We start from the raw sequence: 26,591 nt of genomic DNA, 5'->3' as shown, positions 1-26,591 counted from the left end.
ATTTTTGGAGTGCCTATTAATTCAAAGTACTCCCCCACAGAAGGGGCACTGATTCCAGCTCCAGTAGCCCCACAGCATAAGACACAGATGGACTCAAGGAAGAGGGACAGCAAGAACAACAGGCTGTCTGGATTTGGGGTACAGATGTCAGCAGGACCTCATCCGGGTTCCAGACTGGTGCAGGAGTGGAGGGAGCATAGGACCAAGGACCAAAGAACAGACAGGATGGGCACCCCCTCTGTATTCACCTCAAGCTTCCCTTAGAGTCTGTGAAGGGGGCCCTGAGTGCTGGGGACAGGAGACAGCCTGGTCCTGCCATGGCCCTTCAGCCTGCCAACACGAAGCCTACACTGGCTGGCAGGTAGACCAAGCGGAGGGGCCAGGATCTTGCCCACTCAGTCCAGGATGCCAGGACTTAGAGATGTTCCTGCACGCCTAGATCAGGACAGAAGCAAGGCTCAGAGAAGCAGGCTGATGACCAGTTGCACAGCAGTGAGTGGCTAGAGCCCTGTGTCCCTACACTTGCTCTCTGCTTTCCCAGGGGAACAGATTGCGTGGGAGGGGCTCACCCACCTGGAGGCCGGAAATGTCCATCTTCTCCCGGACACTGAACTTCTGGCCCATAAGCCGCAGTTTGGGCACACAGTAAAGGATCATGCTGTTGAACTGCGATAGGGACGGGCAGGCACGCGATGAGGGGTGTCTGACCCCAGAGAGGAGCACCCTAGGGAGGAGGTGGGGCGTGGCCCTGGCGGTGGTGGACAGGGCTGGGTGGGGCTGGGCTGAATGTGGGCGTGGCGAGGGCATGCTAGGGGGTGGGCTGAGGGTGTGGCTTAGCGGCTGGGCGTGGCTTAGTGGTCTGGGCTGGGTGAGGGTGTGGCTGAGTGACCCGGTGGGTCAGGACTCTCCATCCAGGCTGGGTGAGGCGCGGCAGGGATGTGGCTCCGCAGCTGGGTTGGGCAGGAGTGGGTAGGGCTGGTGTGATTGGATGGGGGCTCACCAGGAAGAGGTGGCGGTCCTGGGTGGTGCCATTCTTGGCCGACAGCTTCTGGATGTGGCCCTCCTTGATCAGCTCGTTCGCGGGGTTGACGATGTCTTCCTCCCCACCCAGTCTCTCGTACACCTCCAAAAGCTTGTGCATTTTCTCCTAAGAGAGACACGGGGCTCAGGCAGCTGCACAACCACAGGGACTGGAGGCCTGCCAGGGCTGGGGACCCAGAGATGAGTGGAACCCTGCCCTGCAAGTGTGGACCAGAACCAAAATGGGACCATGAGCCTGTGTACAACCAGATGTGAGGGGAAACACGCGTGACACTCAAGTTGGGCACAATAGAAGTTCACCTCGCATATTAATAATAACTATTCAATGATAACAGCAGCTAGCACCATCGCTATGTGCCCTGCCCTGTTCTACACATAGTGTATTTAATACACATGGTGTATTTAACCTAATTCTAGCACGGATTCTATGAGGCAGATCCCATTAGTATCCTCGACCTATAGACGGAGAAACTGAGACACAGAGAAATTAAGTGAGTTGCAGGAGGTGCTTCAGCTGGAGAACTGGGACTGGCTCTCTCGGCCTCCACACTGCATGCCAGTGCCTTCTGTGGGGAGACAGTGAAGGCCTTTGGGTCAGAGGAGATATGTTGGGCCCCTCTTGTGTTTTAGCCTTACCAAGTTTCCTGCTCCACCCTCAGATGGCCCAGGGCCATGATAAGACCAGACCTCTGCCGATCCTCAGGTCATCTCCCTCTGGCCTCAAGACTGGTTGTGTGGTCATATGATCAACCACCTCCCCTGGAGTATGAGGGGAGAGGATAGGCAGTTCATTGTTCCAGCTCTGGGCTGAGAAGCGCCTAAGCCAGGAATGAAGGAATGAACGCAGCAAAAGGCAGAGCTGAGCCTCAGGAACCTTAACCCAGCAACAAGAAGAGTGGGTCCACCGTGCTACAGCAGCCACTGCCCTTGGATCTGACCAGTCTAAGCCTGCATGCCCTGGAAGCAGGCTGGTTTAGTTGGCCCTTCTGTCTCTGGTATGGAAACAGGTGGTAGATATGGGCATGGGAGAAGAAAGGGGACCCAAGCATAGAGATTAAGGAGGAGCAGACGAGGCAGGGCCAAAGGGCCTTGTGTGTACTGGAGGCTAGGCATGCAGATGGCATTGTTGGAGAGCTTGTGTGTGTGCCTGGGAGGCAATGGCAGGTCAGGAGGGTTCTGAATAGTGAGTGACAAAATAAGCAACCCATAGAAGGCTCTGAGCAGAGAAACGTGGATCAGAGTCCAGGGAGACTGGAGGTGGGGAGGCTGCAGTGGTAGTCCAAGATGAGATTACAGATAGACAGGTGGAAGCATGAAGAGGCTCCTGTGAGCACACACTGTGTCCCCTGCACCTGAGAAGAGCCCCCAGACTGTCACAGAGGCCTCACCAGACTTGGAGTGAGAACTGCCACATGGTGAATATGTTCTAGTGTCACGGGAGTCCATCCCATGCCCCTCAGAGATGTAGGCCCACAGTGGCCCCTCCAAAGGTCCATGGACTCTATGTGACCTCATGACCATGGAGTCCCATGAAGCAGCTCTTTCTCCTCCATTAGATTTAGTATTAAGGAGAAAAAGATGAGAAATTAGATTAAAAAGGATCTAGAGTGAAATGTTGCCTGTTTTGGTTGCTGTGGGTACCCCCAAAGCAGACCCAATCCTGGGGAAAGTCAGGTAGGAGGATATAGGACATGGATCACACATAACAAGAGCTGCCCCCAAACAGGCTGCCCATCTCTTGTTTCTCCCTGTTGAGAGATGTGGGGTCAGAGAAATATTTCCCTTTCTTTCTCATCTCAAAAAACAGCAGTGCCCAGGTGAAAGTAAATAGGTCCCAGGACTGAGGGAACCAGGGCTGGGTAGAGACTGTGGCAGCCTGGAGAGCCGGCTCACTGAGAAGATACCTCACCTCATCCCAGGTTGAATTATGGCCCTGGGGCTTTCAGAGTTTTCCAGTAAAGCCAAGAATTTGGATTCTCCTATGAAATGCCCTGATCTAAAATTCTGGGTAAGGACTTAGAAATTCTTACACCATGTCCAGGCAGTGTGCAGGCCAAACAAGGGCTGTGATGAAACAATGCCAGCTGGGTCAAAAGGTGTTGGTATGAACCGGGAGGCTGCCCCATCTGTAGACCCCATTGCTCAGAGGTGTTAGATCAACAAGAGGACACCTTCAGGCTGTATTTGGAGATGGGGCCATTGGTAGATGTTTAAGTTTAGATGAGGTCATGGTCGTGGGGTGGGAGAGGGGATCATGATGAGATTAGAGCCCTAATGAGAGAGACATCAGAGAACTTGCTCTTTCTTTTTGCCAGTGAGAAGGTGGCTGTCTACAAGCCAGGGATCAAATCCATCAGCACCTTGATCTTGGACTTCCAGCCTCCAGAATGGTTAGAGTAAATGTCTGCTGTTTAAGCTGTCTAGTCTACAATACTTTGTTATAGCAGCCCCAGCTGACAGAGCTTGAATGAATGAATGAACCATCAAATGAGTGATGCTAACACCGAGAGCTAACATGGAAATGTACCAGGTCTTGTTCTGAGCACTTATGTAGAGTGATTTTATCCCCACAATCCCCAAGAAGACAAGTTTTGTCAGTGACCTCATTTTACAGATGGGGAAACTGAGGCACAGGGTACTATATAACTAGCACTCATCAAGCTAGTAAGGGGCAGGCCTGCATAGCTCTCAGCAGAGCCCCTGTCTTCCTGGGGGCAGGTGGGTGAGTGTGCTTACTGATGATGCTTGGCCCACCCTGTGCTTGCCCTGCCCTAAACTGCTGGTTCCTCAGGCATCTTCTGGGAATGCCCACACTCACCATTTTCCGAATGGCAGCGTTGGAGTGGTTGGCAGCTGTGGAGATGAGCTCCAAGGACCCTGCAGAAAGACAACAGAATCTAGCTACAGGGCACCTGGTAGCTCTGCACAGGTCTTTACCCCATGAGGCTGAGTGCCAGACTCTGCCCTGCTCCTGTCCTTTCCCATGGCTGTACCGGGTGCTCATGAGGACTGGCCCAGGGTGGGGCAGTGCAAGCTTGTAGACGTGTCCCATTTGCTGGGGGTCTGCCAAGGCTGGCGTCTCATTCCCCTGTGCAGATCCTGCCCCATGCTGCCCACTAGCTGCTGCCCATGCACCAGGCGCAGCCTCGCGAGCTCCACAAAGTCCTCCATGAGCCCTAAGCTCTGCCAGCACTTAGCAGTTCCCTCCACAGGAATATCGTCCTCTCCTCACACTGCAATGGGATCAGGGGAGCTTTCCCCTGACACTCAGTCGCTTCCCGTTTCAGGGTCAGTTGGAACTCTTTCCTTCTCTCTGTCTCTGCCTCTCTGTCTCTATCTTTCTGCTTGTTTGTCTCTCTCAATGTGGGTTTTCAGCAGGAGCCCCAACTCCCACCACCCAGGCCAGCTCACTCTCTGCATCCTTCCAGTCTGGGGCGTCCTCTGGGAGCCTCTTCAGATAGTCCTTGAGCAGCAGCTCATAGCGGGGGACCCTCTGCACGGGCTCCAGCATGTGGTGCTGCAGTGTCAGGTTTCCGCACATCTCCTGCTTCTGTGGGGTAGATAGAGGAGGTATGGGGCACCCATGGGCAGGCATGTGGCTCCCAGGCACACGCCACACTTCCAGCTTTCTCAGCCCCCAGAAGGCTGCCTGGAGTACACACAATCGACTGACAGCAGGCCACATCTTACACAGAGGAAACTGAGGCTTGGAGAGGTTGAACAATGGAGTGAAGAGCTGCACCCCAGGCAGGCCTGCTCTAGACCCAGTGCTGGCACTTTTGTATACATCCTCGTTGGAGACTGTTCTGTGCCGACAGCTGGGAGGGTCCAGCTGTTAGTGAGCGGGTGAGGGTGGAGGGGTTGCAGGTAAAACGGAAGAAAGAAGCACTCAGAAGCAGAGATATCCTCTCTGGGGAGGGATGGGGATGCTGAGAGATGCAGGCAGATCCAGGAGTATACTAAGAAATCATGAGTGATCTGATTACAGTGGGATCTGAGGAAAACCCAGAAAGTTATTAAGGGGCCACCCCAAATCTGAACCTGTCCTTCAAAGCCTTAGCACAGAGGGCTCAGTGCCCATTAACTCTCCAGGGTACAGTGAGAAATGTAGGTGCACATATGCTTATGTGAACATGTGTGTGTGCACATGTGTTACATAAGTGCATATATGCATGTGGGTGCAGGTGGCTCATGCTTAAAATATTTTTAAAAGAATTACTTTATTTAAAATTGGTGAATGTGGCCAATTAAGACCCTCAAATTTTGTATGGAAAACAAAATCATAAATAAAGTTAAAAAATAAAACATCAGTGGGGAAAAATAATTTGCAACACATTTGACAGTTAACAGCAGACATTCTTAATGTGTAAAATCTGCATGAATTAGTAAGAAAAAGACCAACAGGGCAGTAGACCACAGCAATCAGAGCTGTGAACAGTCTGTTTGCAGCAAAAGAGAAAGAAAAGATTGATGCAACATTTTCCTAAGTGTTTGCACCAGCCACTGAGGGATGCTCTGGAGGGAGACTGACATTTGGATCCTGGTCCTATTGAATAATAGTTTGTGATGACATGATCACACAAACTTTTTGAGCCACAGTTTCCTCTTCCATGAAATGAAAATGATGATTTGTCTCTTGGAGTTATTTTAAAGATCAAAGCATTAATAGAGCATCTGGGCACATCCCACAATTTTACTGATTTCCTCCATATTGAAACACAAACCCATCACTGTGCCCATGAAGCAGAGATGGAGCCACTTACCTGGATGCTTTGGACAATGTCTTTAAATACCAGTGAGCGCTGGGTCCAGGTGCTCACCAGCTCCATAGCCCGGTCGAAGTTCTTAACATATTCACCATACATCTTGAGAAACGGGGCCAACTTCTGCAGGATGTCTCCAAGTCGGGGGTTGACATCCCTTCACCAGGGAATGAGATCATCACACACATAGTTCCAGTCAAGGGCCAGGGTGGGACAGGGACTTCACAGGGACAATGGCCTGACTCCCAAGTCTGTGTGATGATGGGCAAACTGGTCACCCTCTCTAAGCCTTACTTTCCTCTCCTATATCACATGGGATGGAAAAGAGTGTGTTGCCTAGAGGATCATGTGAAGTACTTCAACAGTGCAGTCACAGAACCATTTCTCAAAACCAGGAGCTGTTAGTAATGATGGAACCACTTGATAAGCCACAGTTATCGAAGAGAACCAAGAAAACCCCATTATACTTCTATGTGAGCAATGATTAGGAACAATAGGCTGGTCTAATCCTGGCAATATCATGGGAAAGCAGCACTGTGTAATAATGAATGGTTTGGACAGGGATTTAAAAATAAATTTAAAAGAACCTAAAATATATTAGACTTTAGAACTGTGGGGGATTTATCCTAAAGAAATAATGCAAAAGAAGAAAACAAGGCACAGGCAAAAAGTCATCCTCTGCAGCATTACTAGGAGCGGGCCTTCTAAAGCAGAGGGGAAGCCCCTGGACTCTTGCACCATTATCACACAAGGAGTGTCTGTGTCCTGACAGTCTCTTCAGGGCCTTGAAGAAGTGAAGTCACTCAGTCATGTCCAACTCTTTGCTACCCCGTGGACTGTAGCCTACCAGGCTCCTCTATCCATGGGATTCTCCAGGCAAGAATACTGGAGTGGGTTACCATTTCCTTCTCCAGGGGATCTTCCTGACCCAGGGATCAAACCCGGGTCTCCTGCATTGGAGGAAGATGCTTTGGGTTCGGAGCCACCAGGGAAGCCCCTAGCAGGTGTGCTCTGCATTAGCCAGAAAGGCAATCCAGCCCTGAGCCTTAACCTCATGGCCTTGTACACAGTATAACCTGCTCTGCAAGTGGAGCATGTCCTTCTAAATATTTACAAATTGACCTGGATGCTTGCTGAGCCTTGCAGGTACAGGGACACCCTCCAATCAAGCCCCTGGCCCCTGGCCTCTGTGTTCTCTCTGGCCTGGTTCTAGCTTAGAGAATGGACTCTTGGGGACACCACAGGCCTTGCAGCTGAGCTGTCCCTCTGCTACAAATAAGTGGAAGCAGCAGAGGGACAGTCCTCTGGGGACACTCATGAGAGAGAAAAACATCTCATTTTTTAAAGCAGAGGTGCAGTATGTACTAGGAGGGAAAATAAACCCGTAAGCATGGTCTATTCACTGGTGTTTGCAGATGTCAAATCTCATTTAAATTCCACAAAGCCCTGGTTTGGTGGTTTTAGTTGTTAAGTCATGTCTGACTCTTGCAACCCCGTGGACTGTAGCCCACCAGGCTTCTCTGTCCATGGGATTTCCCAGATAAGAATACTGGAGTGTTTGGCCAGTTCCTTCTCCAGGGGCTCTTTCTGACCTATCAATCAAATCCACATCTCATGCATTGCAGTCTCCTGAATTGCAGGTAGATTTTTCACCGACTGAGCCACCAGGGAAGCCCAAATAATTCTATTTACTAGCACCTGCTCAGTGTGCTCAGTCACATCTGACTCTTTTGCAACCCTATGGACTCTAACCTGCCAGGCTCCTCTGTCCATGGATTTCTCGAGGCAAGAATACTGGAGTGGGTAGCCAATCCCTTCTCCGGGGGATCTTCCCCAACCCAGGGATTGATCCCGGGCCTCCTGCATTGCAGGCAAATTCTTTACAGCTGAGCAATCAGGGAAGTCCTGAAGGGAATGGCAACCCACTCCAGTATTCTTGCCTGGGGAATTCCATGGATGGAGAAGCCTGGTCAGCTACAGATCATGGGTTTGCAAACAGTTGGACACAACTGAGCAACTAACAAAGCCCTGAGCAGGTATTAAAGTCTCTTTCATAGCTCAGTCGGTAAAAAATCTGCCTGCAATGCAAGAGACCTGGGTTCGATTCCTGGGTTGGGAAGATCCCCTAGAGAAGGAAATGGCAATCCACTCCAATATTCTTGCCTGGAAAATCTCATGAACAGAGGAGCCTGGTGGGCTACAGTCCATGGGGTCGCAAGAGTCGGACATGACTTAGCGACTAAACCACCACCACCAGTTTGCAGATGAACAAGCTAAGACACTGAGAGGCCATGGGGTCAGGGTTGGCCCAGAACCCTGCAGTCAGGGTTGGCCCAGAACCCTGCAAAAGAGAGCCTAGGACCCTAGGAGACAGGTTTCCCAGGTAGCTCCTGGTTTGGGAGCATGCAAACCCCAGATTTAAAGGCTGCTTGGCAGGAAATATACAACAAAACACTGCAACAGGATCACCATGATCTTCAGTCTCCAAAGGCATAGGAACCAAACTCCCGGGGAAATGTCGGCCCCTCTACTTTCCCAGGCACCCTGAGTTGCACTTACCACTCATTCGTGATCCGCGCCTGAAGCTCAGGCAGGAGGAACTGCCCATGGAAGCGATAGATGGAGGAGATGTTAGAGAAGATGCCTGTGGTGACTTCTGAAGGGATCCCTGCTTCTGTCAGCCGGGTGCAGAAAACCTAGGCATGGAGAAGCCCTTGCAGTGGTCACTAAATGTGGGTCACTGCAAATGGTTACAATCATGCTTCTGCGACAGACATGGGAGCTCAGGAGAGGCTGCCATTGCCTTATGTTTTCTTAATGAAATCTCTGCTTCATCAAACTGCCTTAAAGAACCTTATGGTCTTAAAGCAAGCTTACTGATGGCCAAGAATTGGGAGTGAGGCAGTGACAGTCCCCTCTAGACTGAGACAGACCATCTTTCTTTCATCTGCCTTTCATGGGAAATGGATGGACCTGATTTCCTTTCTCTGCCTTATGAGCTACAAACAGTAGCAGCACCTGTCAAAACCTGGTTTCTATTGGAGTTTTACTTCCTGTGCTCATAAACCCCATATTGCCAGATGAAGAGGGAGAGTGCCACCCACTGTCATAGGGCATTTACATGCTCAGATAATTTAACTGTCATGAAGAAAACCCCCCAAGGTGACTAGACAAGACCTTTGCCCCAGAGCCACAAGTTGTGAAAGCAAAAACCAAAAATTTCTGGAGGAGATTTAAATATGTCCAAGTTTTAGTATTCATGTCAGTCATATTCCAATTGCAAGGCCTAGCCAATGCTAAGATAGAAAGCTTGCCTCTGAAACTGCCCATTGAAACTCTGGAAGTAGACAAAGGCAGGCTCCAAGCCAGGAGGGTTACCTGGTCTAATAGGTGCAGCCGCTTCACATAGGTCTCCTCCGTGTGCAGGAACTCCTGGGCAATGTGGAGCAACTTCTGAGGCTCAGAGCACTGTGAAGAGAAGAGTCATAACTCACCTAGGGAAGGTGAGTTTAGGGGAGGCAGCATCTGACACTGCATACCAGGGATGACCACAGGCCCCCAAAGATCAGAGGAAGCTGCTGGAACTGGGATGTGAGGCTCAGTTCTCACAGATGGAATTTCCAGGGAGGTTTCTGGGGGAGACAGAATAGCTTTTACCAATCCCCTCAAATCTTCTGCAGCCAAGAGAAAACTCTATCCTCCCAGGGCTTTGACTGCAGAGCAGCTACAATAGCCACATCAAAATATACTGTGGAATGACATCATCAAGATTGCAAATTAGAAAGCTACAAGCCCTCTCAATAGACACATGGAAAGATGCTCAACATCATTCATTGTTACAGAAAAGCAAATCTATAATGAGGGTATCACCTCACACTGGTCAGAGTGGTCATCAGTCATTAAAAAGTCTACAGATAAGAATATTAGAGAGAGTGTGGAGAAAAGGGAACTCTCCCACGCTATTGGTGGGGATATAAATTGATGCAGCCAATATGGAGATTCCTCAAAAAACTAAAAATAGAGTTGCCATATGATCTTATAATCCCACTCCTGGGCATATGTCCAGAGAAAACTATAATTAAAAAAGGTACATGTACCGCAGTATTTATTGCAGCATTATTTATAATAGCCAAGACATAGAAACAACCTAAATGTTCATCAACAGATAAATGGATAAAGAAGATGTGGTACATATATACAAGGGAATATTACTCAGCCATTAAAAAGAATGAAATAAAGCCATTTGCAGCAACATGGACTAGATATTATCATACTAAGTGAAGTAAATTGGACAGAGAAAGACCATGTGATATCACTTATATGCTTAGTTGCTCAGTTTTGTCCGACTCTTTGCAGCCTTATGGACTGTAGCCCACCAGGCTCCTCTGTCCATGAGGATTCTCCAGGCAAGAATACTGGAGTGGGTTGCCATGCCCTCCTCCAGGGATATTGCTTATATGTGGAATATAAAATATGATGCAAATGAACTTATCTATGAAACAAAAACAGACTCACAGATATAGTGAACAGACGTGATTGCCAAGGAGAAGGGTGAGGTGTAGGAGGGATGAACTGGGAGTTTGGGATTAGCAAATGCAAACTACTATATATAGAATGGATAAACAACAAGGTTCTAATGTATAGCATAGAGAACTATATCCAATATCCTGTGATAAACCATAATGGAAAACATATTAAAAAGAATGTATATATATACATATATATAAATGCATAACTGAATCATTTTACTATACAGTAAAGATTAACGTAACATTGGAAATCAACTATGCTTCAAGAAAATAAATTTACAAAGAAGAAAGCTCCAGGCCCTCTTTCTCCTACATAGACATGGAGTTAACAATATAGAAACAAGACTATCTCTGTGAAATCACAAGACATCTGAGAAACTATGGCTTCCAAGTCATTTTAAAACTAAGAAGAGATTCTATCAAGCAGAGAATGAAAACCGGTGTGTTTGGAACACCCTTTTACGTTCCTCCCCCAAGCAAAATAGCATGGTACAACTGGGAGGAACTCCCCCTCCCCATGATACTCCTCCCTCAGGATGAAAACAAAGGAGTGAACTGTACATCCAGTGTTCTGTCTCATCTGGAAGTTGCCTGAGGGATGGTTTCTGTCTTGCCAGACTTGGAATGCTATCATGACCAGTGCCAGAGTTCGAAAGACACTGAAAAGAGAGGCAAGAAGCATGTTAGAGCTGATGACCTGCAGGCAGATGCCAGAGGAGCAAGAGATCAGACAAAGTTTACTAAGTTTTAGAACTTCTAGCCTGACTGGCTAAGATTTTTCCCTGCATAAAGCCAGCATGTGAAGACTGGAGAGGTGGTTGTTTTTCAGATGCCCAAATTCCAGCAAAATATTACAAAGAAATAGGGGAACATGGTGTGATTAAAGGAACAAAATAAAATTCCAGAAACCAACCCTAAAGAAGCATAGATCTATGAGCTGCCTATAAAAAAATATTAAATACCTGTCATATAGATGCTCAATGAACTAAAAAAAAAAAAAGGAACACAAATAGACAACTAAGTGAAATCGGGCAAGTGATGCATGAACTAAATGAAAATATTATTAAAGATACAGAAACTATAAAAAAAAGAGCCAAACAGAAATTCTAGAGCTGAAAATTTCAATAACTAGACTAAAAAATGCAATCTAGGTCATTTGAAAGTCAGAGAAACACAAAGAAAAACAATGAAGAAAAGCAAAGAGAGCCTAAGAAATTTATGGAATACTATCAGATTGACCATATATGTATTATGGGAGTCCCAGAAGAGAGTGAAAGGAGCCGAGAGTTTACCTGATGAATTATTGGCTGAAAATGTCTCCCAAATGAAATGGACATACAAATTCAAGAATCTCATGGAACTCCAACTAGAACAAATCCAAAGAACCACACTGGGGCCTATTATTAAAAAAGGTGGCGAGGGGGGCAGTGGGATACTATATTTAACGTGCTGAAGAAGAAAAAAAACAGCTGTCAACCAAGAATACCTTATTCAACAAAGTGGTTCTTCAAAAATGGAGAATAAAGACTTTCCCAAATAAGCAAAAGATAAAGAGTTCATTATCACTAGACTTGCTATACAAGAAATGCTGAAGGAAGTCCTTTAAGTTGTGAAGAGATGGTAGATAGCAACATGAAGTTATACAAGAATATAAAGTTCTTCAATAAAAATAAATGCATGAACAACTATAGTAACCTATACTATCATAATTTTTGGTACAAAATAATACAAAAAGGACACAAACATTTAAAAATTATAAATCTATGTGAAAGGGCATACTGCACATATAAGCATATAATTTGTGATATCACATAGATCATCTGGTAGGGACAGCTGTAAAGCAGAGTTTTTGTTTACCATTGAAGTAAGTTTTTACCAGCTTAAAATGCAATGCTACAACTTTAGATATTTTATGTAATTGCAATAGAAAAAATATATAGAATATATACAAGGGGCAATGAGAAGGGAATCAAGGCATATTATTACAAAAAATCAGTTAAACTTAAAAGAGGAAAGCAGTAAGAGAGGGACAAAAAAGGTACAAAACATATAGAAAACAATGAAAAAGGCAATAGTGAGTTCTTCCATATCAATAATTTCTTTAAATGTAAATGATTTAAACTCCCCAATCAAAAGACATGGATTGGTTGAACAGATTTTTTAAAAAAAGCATTCAGTTATATGCTACCCACAAGAAACTCGGGCTTCCAAGGTGGCTCAATGATAAAGAGTCAACCTGCCAAAGCAGCAGATGCAGGAGATGAGAGTTTGATCCCTGGGTTGGGAAGATCCGGAGGAGGAAATGGCAACCCACTGCAATATTCTTGCCTGGAAAATTCCATGGACAGAGGAACCTGGCAGGCTACAGTCCATGGGGTCACAAAGAGTCAAACATGACTGAGTGACTGACCACACAGAAGAAACTCACTTTAGACTTAAGGCTTACATGGGCGGTAAGTGAAAGGTGTAAAAAGATGTTTCATGGAAACGGTCAACAAATAGATCCGGAGTGGCCTACTTACATCAGACAAAATGGACTGTAAATAAAAAACCTTACACAGTACAAAGACATTCAGTTCAGTTCAGTTGCTCATGATAAAAGGATCAATTCACCAAGAAGATATAAAAATTATAAATATGGATCAAACCTCACAGTGGTGGTGGTTTACTTGCTATGTCATGGACTGTAGCCCACGAGGCTCCTCTGTCCATGGGATTCTCCAGGCAAGAATACTGGAGGGGGGTGCCATTTCCTCCTCCAGGGGATCGTCCCAGACCAGGAATCGAACCTGGGTCTCCTGCATTGTAGGCAGGTTCTTTACCTCATAACACCTAAATATATGAAGCAAACTTCAACAGATTAGAAGAAAGACGCTGATTATAACAAAGTAACAGTAGGAGCCGGAGAAGGCAATGGCAAGCCACTCCAGTACTCTTGCCTAGAAAATCCCATGGATGGAGGAGCCTGGTAGGCTGCAGTCCGTGGGGTCGCAAAGGGTCGGACACGACTGAGCGACTTCACTTTCACTTTTCACTTTCACACATTGGAGAAGGAAATGGCAACCCACTCCAGTGTTCTTGCCTGGAGAATCCCAGGGACGGGGGAGCCTGGTGGGCTTCCGTCTATGGGGTCACACAGAGTCGGACACGACTGAAGTGACTTAGCAGCAGCAGCAACAGTAGGAGACCTCAGTACTCTACTTTCAATACTGGATAGGCCTTGCAAACTGTCAATAAAGAAGCAAGGGATTTGAACAGTGTCTGAATGATGGACAGGGGGGCCTGGCGTGCTGTGATTCATGGGGTCACAAAGAGTCGGACACGACTGAGCGACTGAACTGAACTGAACTGAACAGACAGACATGTGTAGAGCACTCTATCTAATAATGGCAGAACATACATTCTTCTCCAGTGCACATGGAAACCCTCAAGATCAGACCATGTGTTAGGCCACAAAACGAATATTAACAAATTGAAGAAGACTGAAATCATATGAAATATCATTTCCAATCACACCAGAATGAAACTAGAAATCAAGAGCACTGGAAAACCTGGAAAATCCACAGATTTCTGGAAATTAGTACACTCTCAAACAACAGTCAAAGAAGTCATAAAGGAAATTAGAAAATAGCTTGAGACAAATGAAAATGAAAACACAGCATATCAAAACTTATGGAATGTGGTAAAAGCAGTGCCAAGAGGGGCATTTATACTGTAAATGCATACATGTATAAGGAGGAAAGAGTTCAAATCAACAACCTAACTTTGTATCTCAAGGTTAGAAAAATAACACACTAAACCCAAAGGAGTCAGGAGGAAGGAACTAACAGATTAGAACAGAGATAAATGGAACAGAGAGTAGAAATGCATTTTTAAAAAAAAGCAACAAAACTAAGAGTTGTTTTTTGAAAAGATGAACAAAATTGACAAGCCAAAAAAAATAAGAGAGAAATCAAATAAATGAAAGAGGAAATGTTACAACCGATACCACAGAATACAAGGAATCATAGAGATGGACAATTAAATGCCAACAGTTGAATAGGCTAGAAGACATAGATAAATTCTTAGAAACACAACCTACCAAGACTGAATCATGAAGAAATAGAAAATATGCACAGACCAATAAAAAATAAGGAGGTTAACTAAACAATAAAGAAACTTCCCAACAAAGAAAAGCCCAGGACCAGATGGTTTCACTGGGAAATTAACACCAATTGTTCTCAAATTTTTCCAAAAAATTCAAAGAATGAGGAACACTGTCTAACTCATTCTACGAGACCAATATTATCTTAATACCAAAGCTTTGGGGCCTTCCTAACCCTGGAGATACTGTCCCTCCCAGGGTACACTGATTCCTAGAGATATAAAGGATTCACCAGCAAGACAAAAAGTGTCTTTCAAATGCAAACCAACCCATCCAGAGCCCACAGCCAACCATCTTCTTTCCTGAATCACACCGGACCAGGTGTGAGGTATCCAGGGACAGTCCCTGGACGCAGAGCCTACTGAAATTATTCAGACTGGCCACCAGGTGTGAGGTATCCAGGGACAGTCCCTGGACGCAGAGCCCACTGAAATTATTCAGACTGGCCAATCTTAAGCCTGCTTACTCTGTCTCACCCATCCATCTCTTCAGAAATCACAATAAAGACTCTACCGTAACTTAAACAGTACTTGTATATCAACTATACTTCAATTTTTTTAAAAAAATCATTAAGTGATTAAAAAAAGATTCTTGCTCACAGTTTCCATCCCCTCTGTCTCCTGACCCACCCTGGAGAGTTTCTCTCTGATTCTCCTTGGTATGATGTGCCCCCTCTTTTCATGAGCTATGAGTAATAAACTGTCTTTACACGGAAGTCATCTCCTTGATTTGTTGGCTTCGCCGTTCCTGAATAATAATAAAACCTAGATTAAAATATGCCCCCAGCCCACTTGCTGAGACTTTGGCTTACAGCAGCATAGGCCTGTGGCTGCCACTGGCCCACCAACCTGCCTTTTGACGCAGCCATGTTTGTCAATAGCATCTCCAACCAAAGGCCACCTGTGCTTCTCTTGAGACCTTGTCACCTACAGCTTACTTATTCTGTTCTCCTCCCATGCACATGCGGTCCCTCTAAACCAGGGCTATCAGCTTTACTCCCATGTCCCCAGGAGTCCCAGTGCAGAGCCCAGAGCCCAAAATCCTAAATGGACACAGATGAGCTTTCTCTAACACTGAGCCACAATGCATGAACCTACCTGCTTCCCTGGGCCATCTGCATGGGGCTCTACTCCCATGCCTGGGCTCCCTTCCTGCCTCTGTACACCCCATGCACAACCCTAGTGTTTTCCCATTCATAAAACAACATGGTAATCATGCTGCCTTCTTCATGGGGGTTCTGCAAGGCCGGCAGCAAGCATTGGTGAACAGAGTTGGTGGCAGTGCTGTTTCCATTAAGACTGGGCCACTGTGTGGCCATGGAACTGAGGCTTAGGAGTGAGATCATTGCCTGATGTGTCGGGGAGACCCCTGCTTGCGTGGTCCTGCCCTCGGGCCTGCCCACCAACCCATTGCGGGGGCTTCTTTGAGAGTGGTGTTTGAGTGTGCACCCTGCTACTGGCACCAGGCTAAGTGATGGCCCTGTAGATACCCTCAGAGGAGGGCCCTGCAGCCCCTGACACCTGGTACAGGAAGGTGACCTACCTTGGCTGGATCCGTGTCAACCTTAGAAGGGCTGTTCTCGGGGTCTGGCTCCTCACTGCTGCCCTCGCCTGCATCGCTATCAGCGTCCTCCTGTGGAGACTTGCCGCCCACGGTGGTCCCCGGATGTGGCCCTTTGATGATGGTACCTGGGCCCGCCTCGCTGCTGTCCTCACAGAAGTGCTCGCCGACCACGCTGCAGGATGGGCTGTCTATCCCGCTGTCCCGGTTAGGGATCTTAGAGCTGCTGGCCTCACCCACTGAGCTTATGTCCCCAGCAGAGGCCTGGCTGCCAGGGCTCCCAGAGGCAGGCTCCCTGTAGTGAGTTCCAGGCCCAACAGGGAGCGCTGGGAGCTTCCCTGGGTCTGTGCTTGGTTGCTCCAGGGAGAAGTTATTAGGCCCAGCATCTGGCTCCTCCATGGTGGCAATGGGGGTTGGGGGTGTTGAGGACCCCCCTCCTGGCTCCATCCTCAAAGCTAAGTTTTCTGATCTCTGTGAGGGGCTGGCTGGGGGTTTCCTGTCAGGGAGAAATGAGCGCAGTCAATGCCAGCTGGGCTGTGGACCAGCCCCCAGGTAGGGCCCTCTGAAGAAAGTCAACATGGGGCTGCGCTTGAGCACCCCTGTCAGCCTCAGCTGGTTTTTGGGCAATGGCAAATACAAAGCATTTTATTTTAAAAGTTAATTTCTTCATAAAGAAAGAAGGAAGAGAGAGAGGGAGGGAGGGAGGGAGAGAGGGAGAAAGAAAGAGAGAAAAAGAGAAAGAAAAGAAGGAAGGAGGAAGAAAGGAAAGAAAAAAGAGAGGGTGAAAGAAAAAGACAGGAGAGGGGGGAATGAATCCTGAAGCATGAAGCTACCTACTCCTCAATGAATTAGAATAAACGCATAAAATAATAGCAATAACCATCTTGAGCACAGTGGATCTGGTCTGCACCCTGCTTTGGCATCCATGACACTGTATCCTACAAGGTAGCTCTGAGGTGAGGCAGGATCCCCATCAAGACCCTCCCTCGATATCACTGTAGATATTCTGTCTGACAGGTGACCTGACACTTTTCAGAGACCCAGGAGCTGAGGAGCCTGGATCTTGGTCCCAAATTCCTTCTGTTGCTACGTTTACGCACTGAGGCTGTTTCATGCTTTCACATGGTGCCTCTTCTGGAAAACCTGGTGGAGGAAACGCCCCTTCAAGTGTCAGTCAGTCAAGTGTCAGACCTGCACAGAGAGGGTGAAAGTTGAGACTAAACTGCAGGAGACTGACATTCCCTCAAATCTTGTACTTGAACGCACAGTGGAGCTGCAGAGGAGGACAGGAACCAGGAACAGCAGTCGCTTACTCCTGGGCAACAGGTGGGTTACCTGAGGCTGGCAGACTCCACAAGGGCACTGAGGTGAAGGGCGGGTGCCAGGCTCCCTGCTGGCTGCTTTCTGGGTCCTTTGGGTTGGCCAGCCCAGGCCCTGCACGAGACTGGGGTGCACGAGACTGGGATTTGCTGAAAGTCTTTTTCTTGCCCAGCAGTTTTGAAGTGGAGCAGTTCAGGAGGTCCTAAAAAATAAAGAGGTGAAAAGAGAACGTCAACCACCTCCTCCGCTGGCAGTTAGAGCAACCTGGGTGACAGACCTAGTTCTCCAGGGAGAAGGTAGAAGGGCAGCTTCAGGCCAACACTCAGTGCAGGGGACCACTGAGCAGGTCGTAGAGGTCTATGGGTAGATGGAGCACGGCTGATTCCCTGGCCTCCAGCCCAGGGGAGCATGTATGGCAATGGCCGTGGCAGGTAGCAGCTTCTAGGGCCGGCTTAAAACTGGGGCCAGAATTGAGCTTGTCCCCAGTCATGCCATGACTCAGGGAGAAAGGGTCCCTTCGAGTGGGCAGTGCCCATCATGACTGAGGGGACCCAGCAGGCGTCCCCACAAGCCCTCCCAGACACATGCACTCCCTGGGCTCACAGTCACAATCACTGCTGCTGTCAGTGGCTTCTTCACACATTCCCTTCCTCCCTCACTAAACAAAATAAAGAACCATCAGTGGAGGCACAGGTCCCCCTCCCCTCAAGACACACAATCAGAAAGGTGTCCTGAAGCCTGACCCTTGGCCACCCATGCAGCAGAAGGGCCTCCTGGCAGAGGGTGCTCAGAAGAGAAGTGTGACCCACCTCTGCACGCACATGGCCTTGAGGGCTGGTGAGGCCCCGGGAGCCAAGCAAAGATCCAGCCCCTGTGAGTCTCTTGTCTCCCAGCGCAATCAGATTTCTTCCGAGTCAAGTGACACCAAAACCAGTGCAAGGTGGACATTTAGTATTGCTACTGCCACATTCTTCAAGAACTTAGTGGAGAGGAATATCAATATTTCTAAACAGAAAATGCATGCTTTGCCGCATTCTTCTCACAGCACGGAAGATAATCTCCAGTTTCCAGAAATCAGACATGACACAGCAGTAAAAATATGCCAGATGGAATTCAGGCCACACACTCAGCTTTGGCATGTCTAGTGCAGCCATCCGGTGCCAGGTTGAGCCTGCTGCAATCACACCTCAGGGCCTCCTGCTTCTGGTCAAGACTGAATAAATTGGAGCTACTCTCTCACCTGAAACAACTAAATCATGGATAAAGCACACGAAACAGCAGTTTGAGAGACACCTTACACCAGGCAGCAAAGCGCAGCGCTTCTGAAGATAGAAACGTGATGTGCAGTGAGCCCTCTGTCACCCCAGCTTCCTGCCTGGAGAAGGGGATCCCAGGTCGACACCTGAGTGAGGAGACAGAGCTGGGCGTCCAGGAACACCAAAGCAGCTGGACGTCACAGGGTAGAGCGCTAGAGAGAGCTGCACAGAGGGAGCAGAGAACTGACGAGGGCCCTCAGGGTAGCTCAGTGCATGTGCAGGGAAACTGCAAGACTTGAGAACCACCTGAGAGGATCAAAGGGAACATCAACTCAGGCTCACTCAAGGCAGGGAATAAGCCTGTTTCCACCAGCCAGATTGAAAACCCCAGTACCCACAGGGACTGAGATAACCTGGAAGGGTCTTGCCTCAGTGTGGGGGCATCATTAGCCCCACAGTGAGCTCTACTCAGGTCCCATCTAATGGATATTGACGAATTTTAACAGGAAAGTCCCTCTGATTACAAGCAACTTAATAGCATCACTAAACAATGCTCCAGGACAATTATAGAAGCACAGACATATTCAGAATCCAGTAAGGTGAAATTTACAATGTCTGGCATCCAACCAAAAATTACCAGACTTAGAGTGCAGGAATACACAACCCACAGTGAGGAGGAAAAGTCAATGAAGTGAAATTGACTCATATCTGATATAGATGCTAGAATTGGCAGACAAGGTCTTTAAGGCAGCAGCAGTACCTGCTTTATATTCAAAAGGCCAGCAGAGACATGGAAAATAAAAAAAGATGCATATCCAGTTTCTAAAGATGGAAACCACAAGGTGTGAGATCAAAACCCACTGAAAGGGACTGATGGCAGATTAGACATTAAAGAAGAAAAATTACTGAGTTTGGAGAGACTATAGAAGCTATCTAAAATGAAGGAGAGAGAAGGAATTGTGAGATGCAGAAAAAACTATAAGCAGCATAATATGTGTGTAACCAGAATACATATGTGGAGCGTTAAAAAAGGAGTGAGCTTGAAAAGTACTTGAGAAAAAAATGACCAAAGTTGGTATCAATTCTACACAAACCTTTTGATCACTGAGGGGAAAAGGGAATACTTCTCAATAATCAGGATGAATCTAGAAAAAATTATTTCAACTGAGAAGCAAAGGAAAAGGTGCCTACTTGTTTTTCCATTTACATAGAAATCTAGGAAAGGTACCCTAACATGTGATGCCAGAAAGCAGACCAGGATGTTGCCAGGAAGGAGGGGTAGGTGTGGTGTGGGGGTTACAATGGAACCCAAGGAAGCCTTCCAGAGTTGACAGATGTGCTCATCACATGTGTGTGTGTATGTGTGTGTATGTTGAAACATCCAATTGTACATCTTAAATATATGCAGTTAATTGTACGCTGACTGTACTTCAAGGAAGGTGATACCTCTGAGTTGCATAGACTTGGTGAGCTGCTAACATTCACCAAAGTGTCATTTTCCTTGTTACAGAAGGGACAATAAACTATGCAGAGGACAGTGGTAAAGGGTGTGGCAGGCCCAGAGCCTGGGGAGGCTGCAGCAGCCTGGCTTGCCTGGATCCCCGTCAAGGAGAGGAATTGTACCCTTCCTCTGGAGGTCTTCAGGCATGACCATCTTATCTTCCAAGGGTTTTAGTGCAAGGGCAGCTGATCAAGGCTGGGCCAGACTGGGAAACCCAAGGCTCAGAATAACGATATCCTCCAGGGAGCAGAGTACCTGGTGGAGGGTGGTTCTGGTTGCAGAACAGCTGAGACCACCTTCTAATCTGACTTAGAAAGCTGCAGGATACAGCCCACAGCCACAACTTGTCTCCCTTCTGCCTTTCCAAGGCCAAGGTGAGTGCAGGGCAGGCCAGTCCAATTACAGCCTCCCCTCCTCACAGCTCAGAGGAGCGGAGGACTAAGGGAGGATTAGAGCAGAGGACATACATGTGCAAGGGTGCCAACCATGTACACACATGTAAACACACACATGCCTTCACACATGCACACATATATGCACACACACAGATACACATAAACATACATCCAATTACACACACACACACTCCATGTGCCTGGGGACGTGCTGAGTGCTTTTGTATGCTTGCTCAGTTGTAGTCACCAAGGTGGGCGACATTCCATGTCTCAGACAAGGATGCCAAAGCTGATCCTGGCCATGTGGCCTAGGGGAATCAGCACCCAGGAGCTGAGTCTACCAGACATGCTGCTCTGAACCCCCTGGACTGGGTTCCAGGCTCATTCTGACATGCCCAAGACCAAAGGTGTAAAACCATGCAGGAGCCAAGGAGCATTTGTCATTTCTTCCAGCCACTCATCTCTCTCTTCAAAGCCCTGAGCTCTCTGAGCTGAGAGAGCCCACCCTAGGTGAGTTGAGTCTGCTACTGAACTCAGCCAGGGCCCAGGGCCCCTGACACCTAAGGCTGCCACCAGCCAGTATCAAAGGCCCCAAACCTGAGACCAGGGGAGGTGTGGAGACTGGAGAAGTACAGAGAAATTAAATGTGCCCCACTACCGAGTACATTGTGCAGCCAGTGGATAGGGTAGCAGGAGTGCTGTGGTCCCTGCCCTGGAGTCCCCAGACTGCTTGGCAGCTGCCTGAGACAGGCAGGGATAGTCCTGCAGATGGGCCACAATTCTGTTCCACCTGACGCCGGTTGTTCCCACTATGGATGCAGTGCCGGAGCTCCCACTAAAATCAACTCACTTGCTGCCTGTCACCTGGTACCTTGGAGGCCCCAAGTGGGCAGGGATCTCCACAGCTTTGTCACTGACATGGCTTAGTGGCCCCGGAACATGGGGCCCCAGCTGACAGCTATCAGCAGCCATCAGAGGTGTGAGCCCGAGAGGAAGCCTTTGAAACAGTTCTAGCCCTGACTGGCTACAGTCCCAGAGAAACCCTGAATGAGAGCCACTGGAATGCACCCCACCAGTCCCAGAATCATGAGAGACGACAGTGATCAGTGGGTTGGTTGCTTACATGAAAGAGGTAATCCAAACAGTATTGAAAGCACCATGGGGCAATACCAGAAACTGCTATGCTGCACACACCTACATGCAGGTTGCAGGCTGGTGGAAAAGGCTGCAGAAACCTACAAGGCTCTATCAGCGGTGACAAAGGTCTGGTTGTGCAGGCCCTGCCAGATGCAACAATCGACGGCATGTCTGCAAAGCTGCTCCATGACCCAGAGGTGCCTGCACTCCATTGTTAGGATCCAGAAGCGCAATACTTGTCTTCGGGCCTCAGCCTAGGAAGGGCTCTGGCTGGTACAGTCTGTGGTCTCCATCCTGTGTGCTGAGAACCCAGAGATGGACACAGACACTGGGGTGCCATGTGCTTCAAAATTCAGTGGGGGTCAATGGGACTTCAAGGCAGGATGGGGCGAGCAGAGCGAGGAGGAAAGGAGACTGGTCAACAGCACTGGACCCAACAACAGTCCCACAAAGGTTTTTAAAGCCCGAGGCAGCACACAACACTCTACCTCCAACTGGCCGTATCATCCCTTTGTAGTGGTCCTAACAGACAAAGATGGGCAGGACGCCTCACCAGGCTGATGACCTTCAGTCATTAGCATCACCTGAAGCTCCTGGTTCCCCATCACAGGGCCTGCTCAGCTACAGTAGGAGTTGCTGAAATCACACAGTGAGCCCAGTAGTGATGACATGTGCCCAGAGCAGGGTTGACAGAAGTTCAGGGAAAGCAAGTCCAAGAATGCACTGGGTACAGTGTAAGGAGCTGTGACTAGAAGGCCCACGTGCAGAGCGGCACTGTATGCAGGCAGGTGTGTCTGGGAAACAGATCACTGTGATGCTTCTCTTTCTCTCTTCTTGGCCCGTGCTGCATGGCATGTGGGCTTTTAGTTCACTGACCCGGGCTCCAAACCATGCACCCTGCAGTGGAAGTGTGGACTCTTAACCACTGGACTGCCAGGGAAGTCCCTGTACTGCTTCAACTTAATCTTTTTGCTTATGTATATATATATACTATTTTTCTTTATTTCCTATTTTTTCTATTTTTAAATTTTTTATGCTTATTTCTGATTCATATTCTGTTTCTGTTTTTATTTTACTTTCATCTAGAAGGAGAATAAGTATAAATACTACAGACACTGTGTGTTGCCATACATCAAAATCAACTACAGAAATAAAATCACAACCTTGGAAATAAAAAGTAAAATCCTTTCTTGCATAGGCAGCTAGATGTATGATAAAGCAAGTAGAATCTCAGGAGTGAGCACTGCAAAATTATTGGAGCTTTGCTGTATTTTTAAAATGTTTTGCAACACAGTTTTTTGGGAAAAGAGTTTATCCCCACAGTACCCAAGATCCCTAGGCCCACACTCAGGGTGAGGCAACAGGGGATCCTTGTTCCATTCTGACCTCTCTCATGGGGCACCCTGGGCTCACTAAATATTGCTCTCTACTTTTGATTGTGTTTAAAATTTTTATTTAAAAAAGCAAACAATCAAAAAAAATAAGAACTTTCCAATAGCTTCCAGTTGATACTGAAAACCCTAACACAGATATGACTCTGCCTCTCCCTCCACACTGAACCACTTCAGGAGCCTTTGCAAGGCCCTCCCTCTGGAGGAACAGCCTAGCCCAGTTCCCCACGCTCATTCCCTGCCCTGTGATAGGCCTTCCTCAGAAGAGAACCCCCTCCTCCATAGCTCCTACCCACCAGGCTCATGCACACCTCCCCACTCCACTCCCCACTGGCTGCAGACCGCCAGGTGGAACTCTTACCTCCTTCACGTGGTCTGCCACCTGGCAAACATCAGGTCTCAGTAAGCATGCTCAGTGAGTAAGTGAATAGATGAATTTGAATCAGCATCTCAGTTTTATTTCCTTCTAATATGTACTTTTACATAGCCCAACAAAATTATGCTCTGGTCAAGTCCAAATTTTTGAAAATGCAAAATGTAAAACAAGATTACAGAAGGTCAAACCCCATCTCCTACCTTCCATCACTTGTCAGCACACATCATCTCATCTAACTGCACAGTGACCCTGTCAGGTAATTACAGTGAAATGGAGGCCTAGATGGTGGATTCACCCCCCAAAGCCACATGGCTGCACCAGTAAGAGCTCTGTGTCCTGGGCACCAAGGGGCTCCAAGTAGCCCCCACCAACCCCTCCCCCAGAACTGATGTACAAAGCTGGTTACCATTCACTTCACTGGGAACCTAGGCAACCAGTCATCACCACCACACATAGGGGTTCAGACAGGGGACAGCAACCCAGACAGAGGGAACAGTGTCCCAACAGAGGAAACAGCATCTCAGATAGAGGGAACAATCTCAAACAGAGAGAACAGTATCGCAGGCAGAGGAACCAGTGTCCCAGACAGAGGGAACAGCATCAGACGGAGGGAAGGGCACAGAGCAAACAAGAGTGAGTCATGCCATCTGAAGAGCTGGCAGTGTGCCTAGGTGTGAGCCCAGAGGGGGAGGGGACAGGATTTGGGGGTTGGAGCCAGGAGGGATCTCATAGCTGTAGGCAGCCAGAGGGTCATGCAGGTGAGTGACACCCCATTCAGGTTTGGGTTTCGCATCTGTGCTATGGTCAGTAGTGCTCCAAGTTTACATTTTTACTCCCAGGCTCATCCAGTTTTCCATGGACCAGTTTCCTCATCTGTCAGTGGGGTCATCAGAGCCCATCTGGAGCAAGTGATAAGGATGCAGCAAGGCAAATGCTCCTGGCACTTGACCGTGATCCTGGCGTGCTCCTGGAGACTCTTTTGTGATCACTGTTTGAGTGCAGCAACAACCCCCACCCTAGGCTCTCAAGGGGCTCAGGGCAGCAAGGCCTCACCCTTCCTCTGGGGCCTTGCTCAGCACCTCATCTCAGCTCTAACCTCAACAGACCTACTGCAGTCTAGGCTTCTGGGTGTGTAGAGCATACAATCCTGTCCAGCTTTAGGGGCCATTGCATATTCGGAGGTACTGGTTTTGTGTGGAAACAGACGTCAGTGCAAGTTGCGGAACCAGGGCCTCTGGCCTCCTGCAACTACCCAGCCGAAGATAAACCACTTCCTCCCCTCAGCACCCAGCCCTACCCAACCCCAGGGCCACTTGCCAATCAAGTTTTCAGGCTCCAAAGGTTTGAGTTTGGGCCCAGCTTGTCAGCTTACAGTCCATGGTCTGGGGCAAGTGATGGGCCTCAGTTTCCCTGTGGCCCTCAGTTTCCTCTCCTAAAAGAATGGTGGAGCAAAGTCACTGTGGGATTTGTCTGAGGACTAATGTGAGTAACAGCAGAGCTTCCCTGAGAGCACCCAGCCTCCCAGGGCTGTGCTCACCTCTGGAGCCTGGCACCACTCAGATCCCACTTCACACATGGGAAAGTTGGGTGGTAGAGTCAGTGGCCCATAGTCACAGAGCTGCTGGAGGGACTGCAAGCCAAATCTCCCAGTGGGCCATGAACATCACCAGGATACCAGCCACCTGCTGCCACATACTCAATTTTCCTCCTCCAATGAAAACCCCAGACCCATCTTATACCTCCCAAGGGGAATCCACAGCACGTCACTGACCCTAAGAAACTGTAAATGGGCTGATGGTCTGCAATCACAGGGACTGCCACACTGCAAACGCCAGAGGGTCCTGGGAGCTAAGTGCTCTGGGTACAGTTGTGCCCTAGAACATGCCCCCTCAGTACAACGGGCACAAACACAGCTGCCTCTGGTACCCCATGGCTGCACATCACCCTCCCTGAGGCCAGGGTAGCCTGGCCACCACCCTGTACTCTCTGGGCACTGTGTGGGGTTCTGAAGAGGCCCTGACAGGCTCAGCCTTCCCTGCTAGCAGCCCTTCATAGACAGTCCCGGTCAGGACCTAAAATGCAGATTACAGAGGAATCTTCTGAAACCCCACAGTCTCTAGGGACTGTGTTTGGGACCACTTATCCCTCCTCCATAGGTTCAGTCTATTCAGGGACCCCTGCTCTCAGGTTCATCTTTGCTAGAGTCTAAACTGCCCCAAAACACTCAACAGTGTGCTGGTAAGTGCGCTCACTCACTGCTCAACGACTTGTTCCAAATCATGCCAGAGGCACCACAGGAAGACAAAAGGGACACAAGACACCACTCAGCGCCACCACGGCAGCTTCCTGCCTTAGAGACATCTGACCCCAAATGACTACAGCTCTGAACTTTCCCTGACCCCAAAAGTGGCCCTTACGGGACTAGCAGAGGCTCTCTGGGCTGGCAAAGACCCCAGAGCCAGCACCACTCACCTGTCTTCTGTGGCGCATGCACTTCTCTCCAGGACTGACTTCAGGCAGCAGCAAAACACAACTTCCTTTTGCTGGTTTTCGCAATATGGGTCACTAAACGACAGTGCATTTGCATTTCCGCACTATCACACACTCAAGCTCACTGGTTCTCCCCCTGCCTTACATGCAAAAATACAGCCCCAACCGGCTGGAATGCTGTCCGAGGACCAGGCGATGCTGGCCGCAAGGTGGCCTGTGGTGGTTTAAAGTTTAACAGACTGCTCTGGGTGCCCCAAGTGGTTCTGGGTGTGGAGGCTGCAGCCGTCCTGCCTCTGCCTCTATCAGTTTTTCTAAGCAGACTTCCAGGGGCCCGTCTCTCAGACCTTCAGTGGGTTCAGCTTGAGCAGTGGGGCTGGCTCCAGACCATATAGGCTGTGGCTCCTAGATCAAAGAAATGGCCCAATGTGCCACCAGAGGCTTTCTTGAATTTTCTTGGGTGGGAACAGTGAGAATGGCCATAGACTGTTGGAAAATTGAAAATGGATTGTTTCAAGGTGCTCCCAGGGGTGAAGCCAGTCGCCCCCACACACACCCCAATTTCCTGAGGAAACCTGTCCCATATTTGATGATCTGGCTGCTCCAGCCAGATCCAGCCCTTCCTAGAACCCACAGAGAGGGGTCCATGACTTTTACAGTGAAAAGTAAATATATGAAGATACAATATTGC

The 26,591-nt window shown here is 48.3% G+C and overlaps 1 protein-coding gene across 3 annotated transcripts in view; it reads right to left on the bottom strand.

The window, feature by feature from the left end:
- FGD3 (FYVE, RhoGEF and PH domain containing 3) overlaps window positions 1-26,033 on the bottom strand; it is a 41,336-nt gene extending 15,303 nt beyond the window's left edge. For 2 of the 3 annotated variants that reach the window (XM_055427475.2, XM_088838131.1), the window contains exons 1-10: window positions 25,886-26,032; window positions 17,373-17,559; window positions 16,020-16,533; window positions 9,183-9,272; window positions 8,364-8,500; window positions 5,805-5,961; window positions 4,453-4,591; window positions 3,860-3,918; window positions 1,001-1,147; window positions 574-666 (exon numbers count right to left, since the gene is read on the bottom strand). In XM_055427475.2, coding sequence (XP_055283450.2) covers window positions 574-666; window positions 1,001-1,147; window positions 3,860-3,918; window positions 4,453-4,591; window positions 5,805-5,961; window positions 8,364-8,500; window positions 9,183-9,272; window positions 16,020-16,484 — 1,287 coding nt within the window. In that variant the 5' untranslated portion in view covers window positions 16,485-16,533; window positions 17,373-17,559; window positions 25,886-26,032. Of the gene's footprint in view, window positions 1-573; window positions 667-1,000; window positions 1,148-3,859; window positions 3,919-4,452; window positions 4,592-5,804; window positions 5,962-8,363; window positions 8,501-9,182; window positions 9,273-16,019; window positions 16,534-17,372; window positions 17,560-25,885 lie in introns of all 3 variants that reach the window. The other variant, XM_088838132.1, reaches the window with a different exon arrangement.
- Between the last annotated feature and the right edge of the window lie 558 nt (window positions 26,034-26,591).

The sequence above is a fragment of the Moschus berezovskii genome, chromosome 7, assembly GCF_049115385.1.
Source record: "Moschus berezovskii isolate FMDL1 chromosome 7, NW_MosBer_1.0, whole genome shotgun sequence".
In the NCBI taxonomy this organism is placed as follows: domain Eukaryota; kingdom Metazoa; phylum Chordata; class Mammalia; order Artiodactyla; family Moschidae; genus Moschus; species Moschus berezovskii.
The sequence above is the reverse complement of the archived record's forward strand: the minus strand, read 5'-3'. Positions and strand labels throughout refer to the sequence as shown.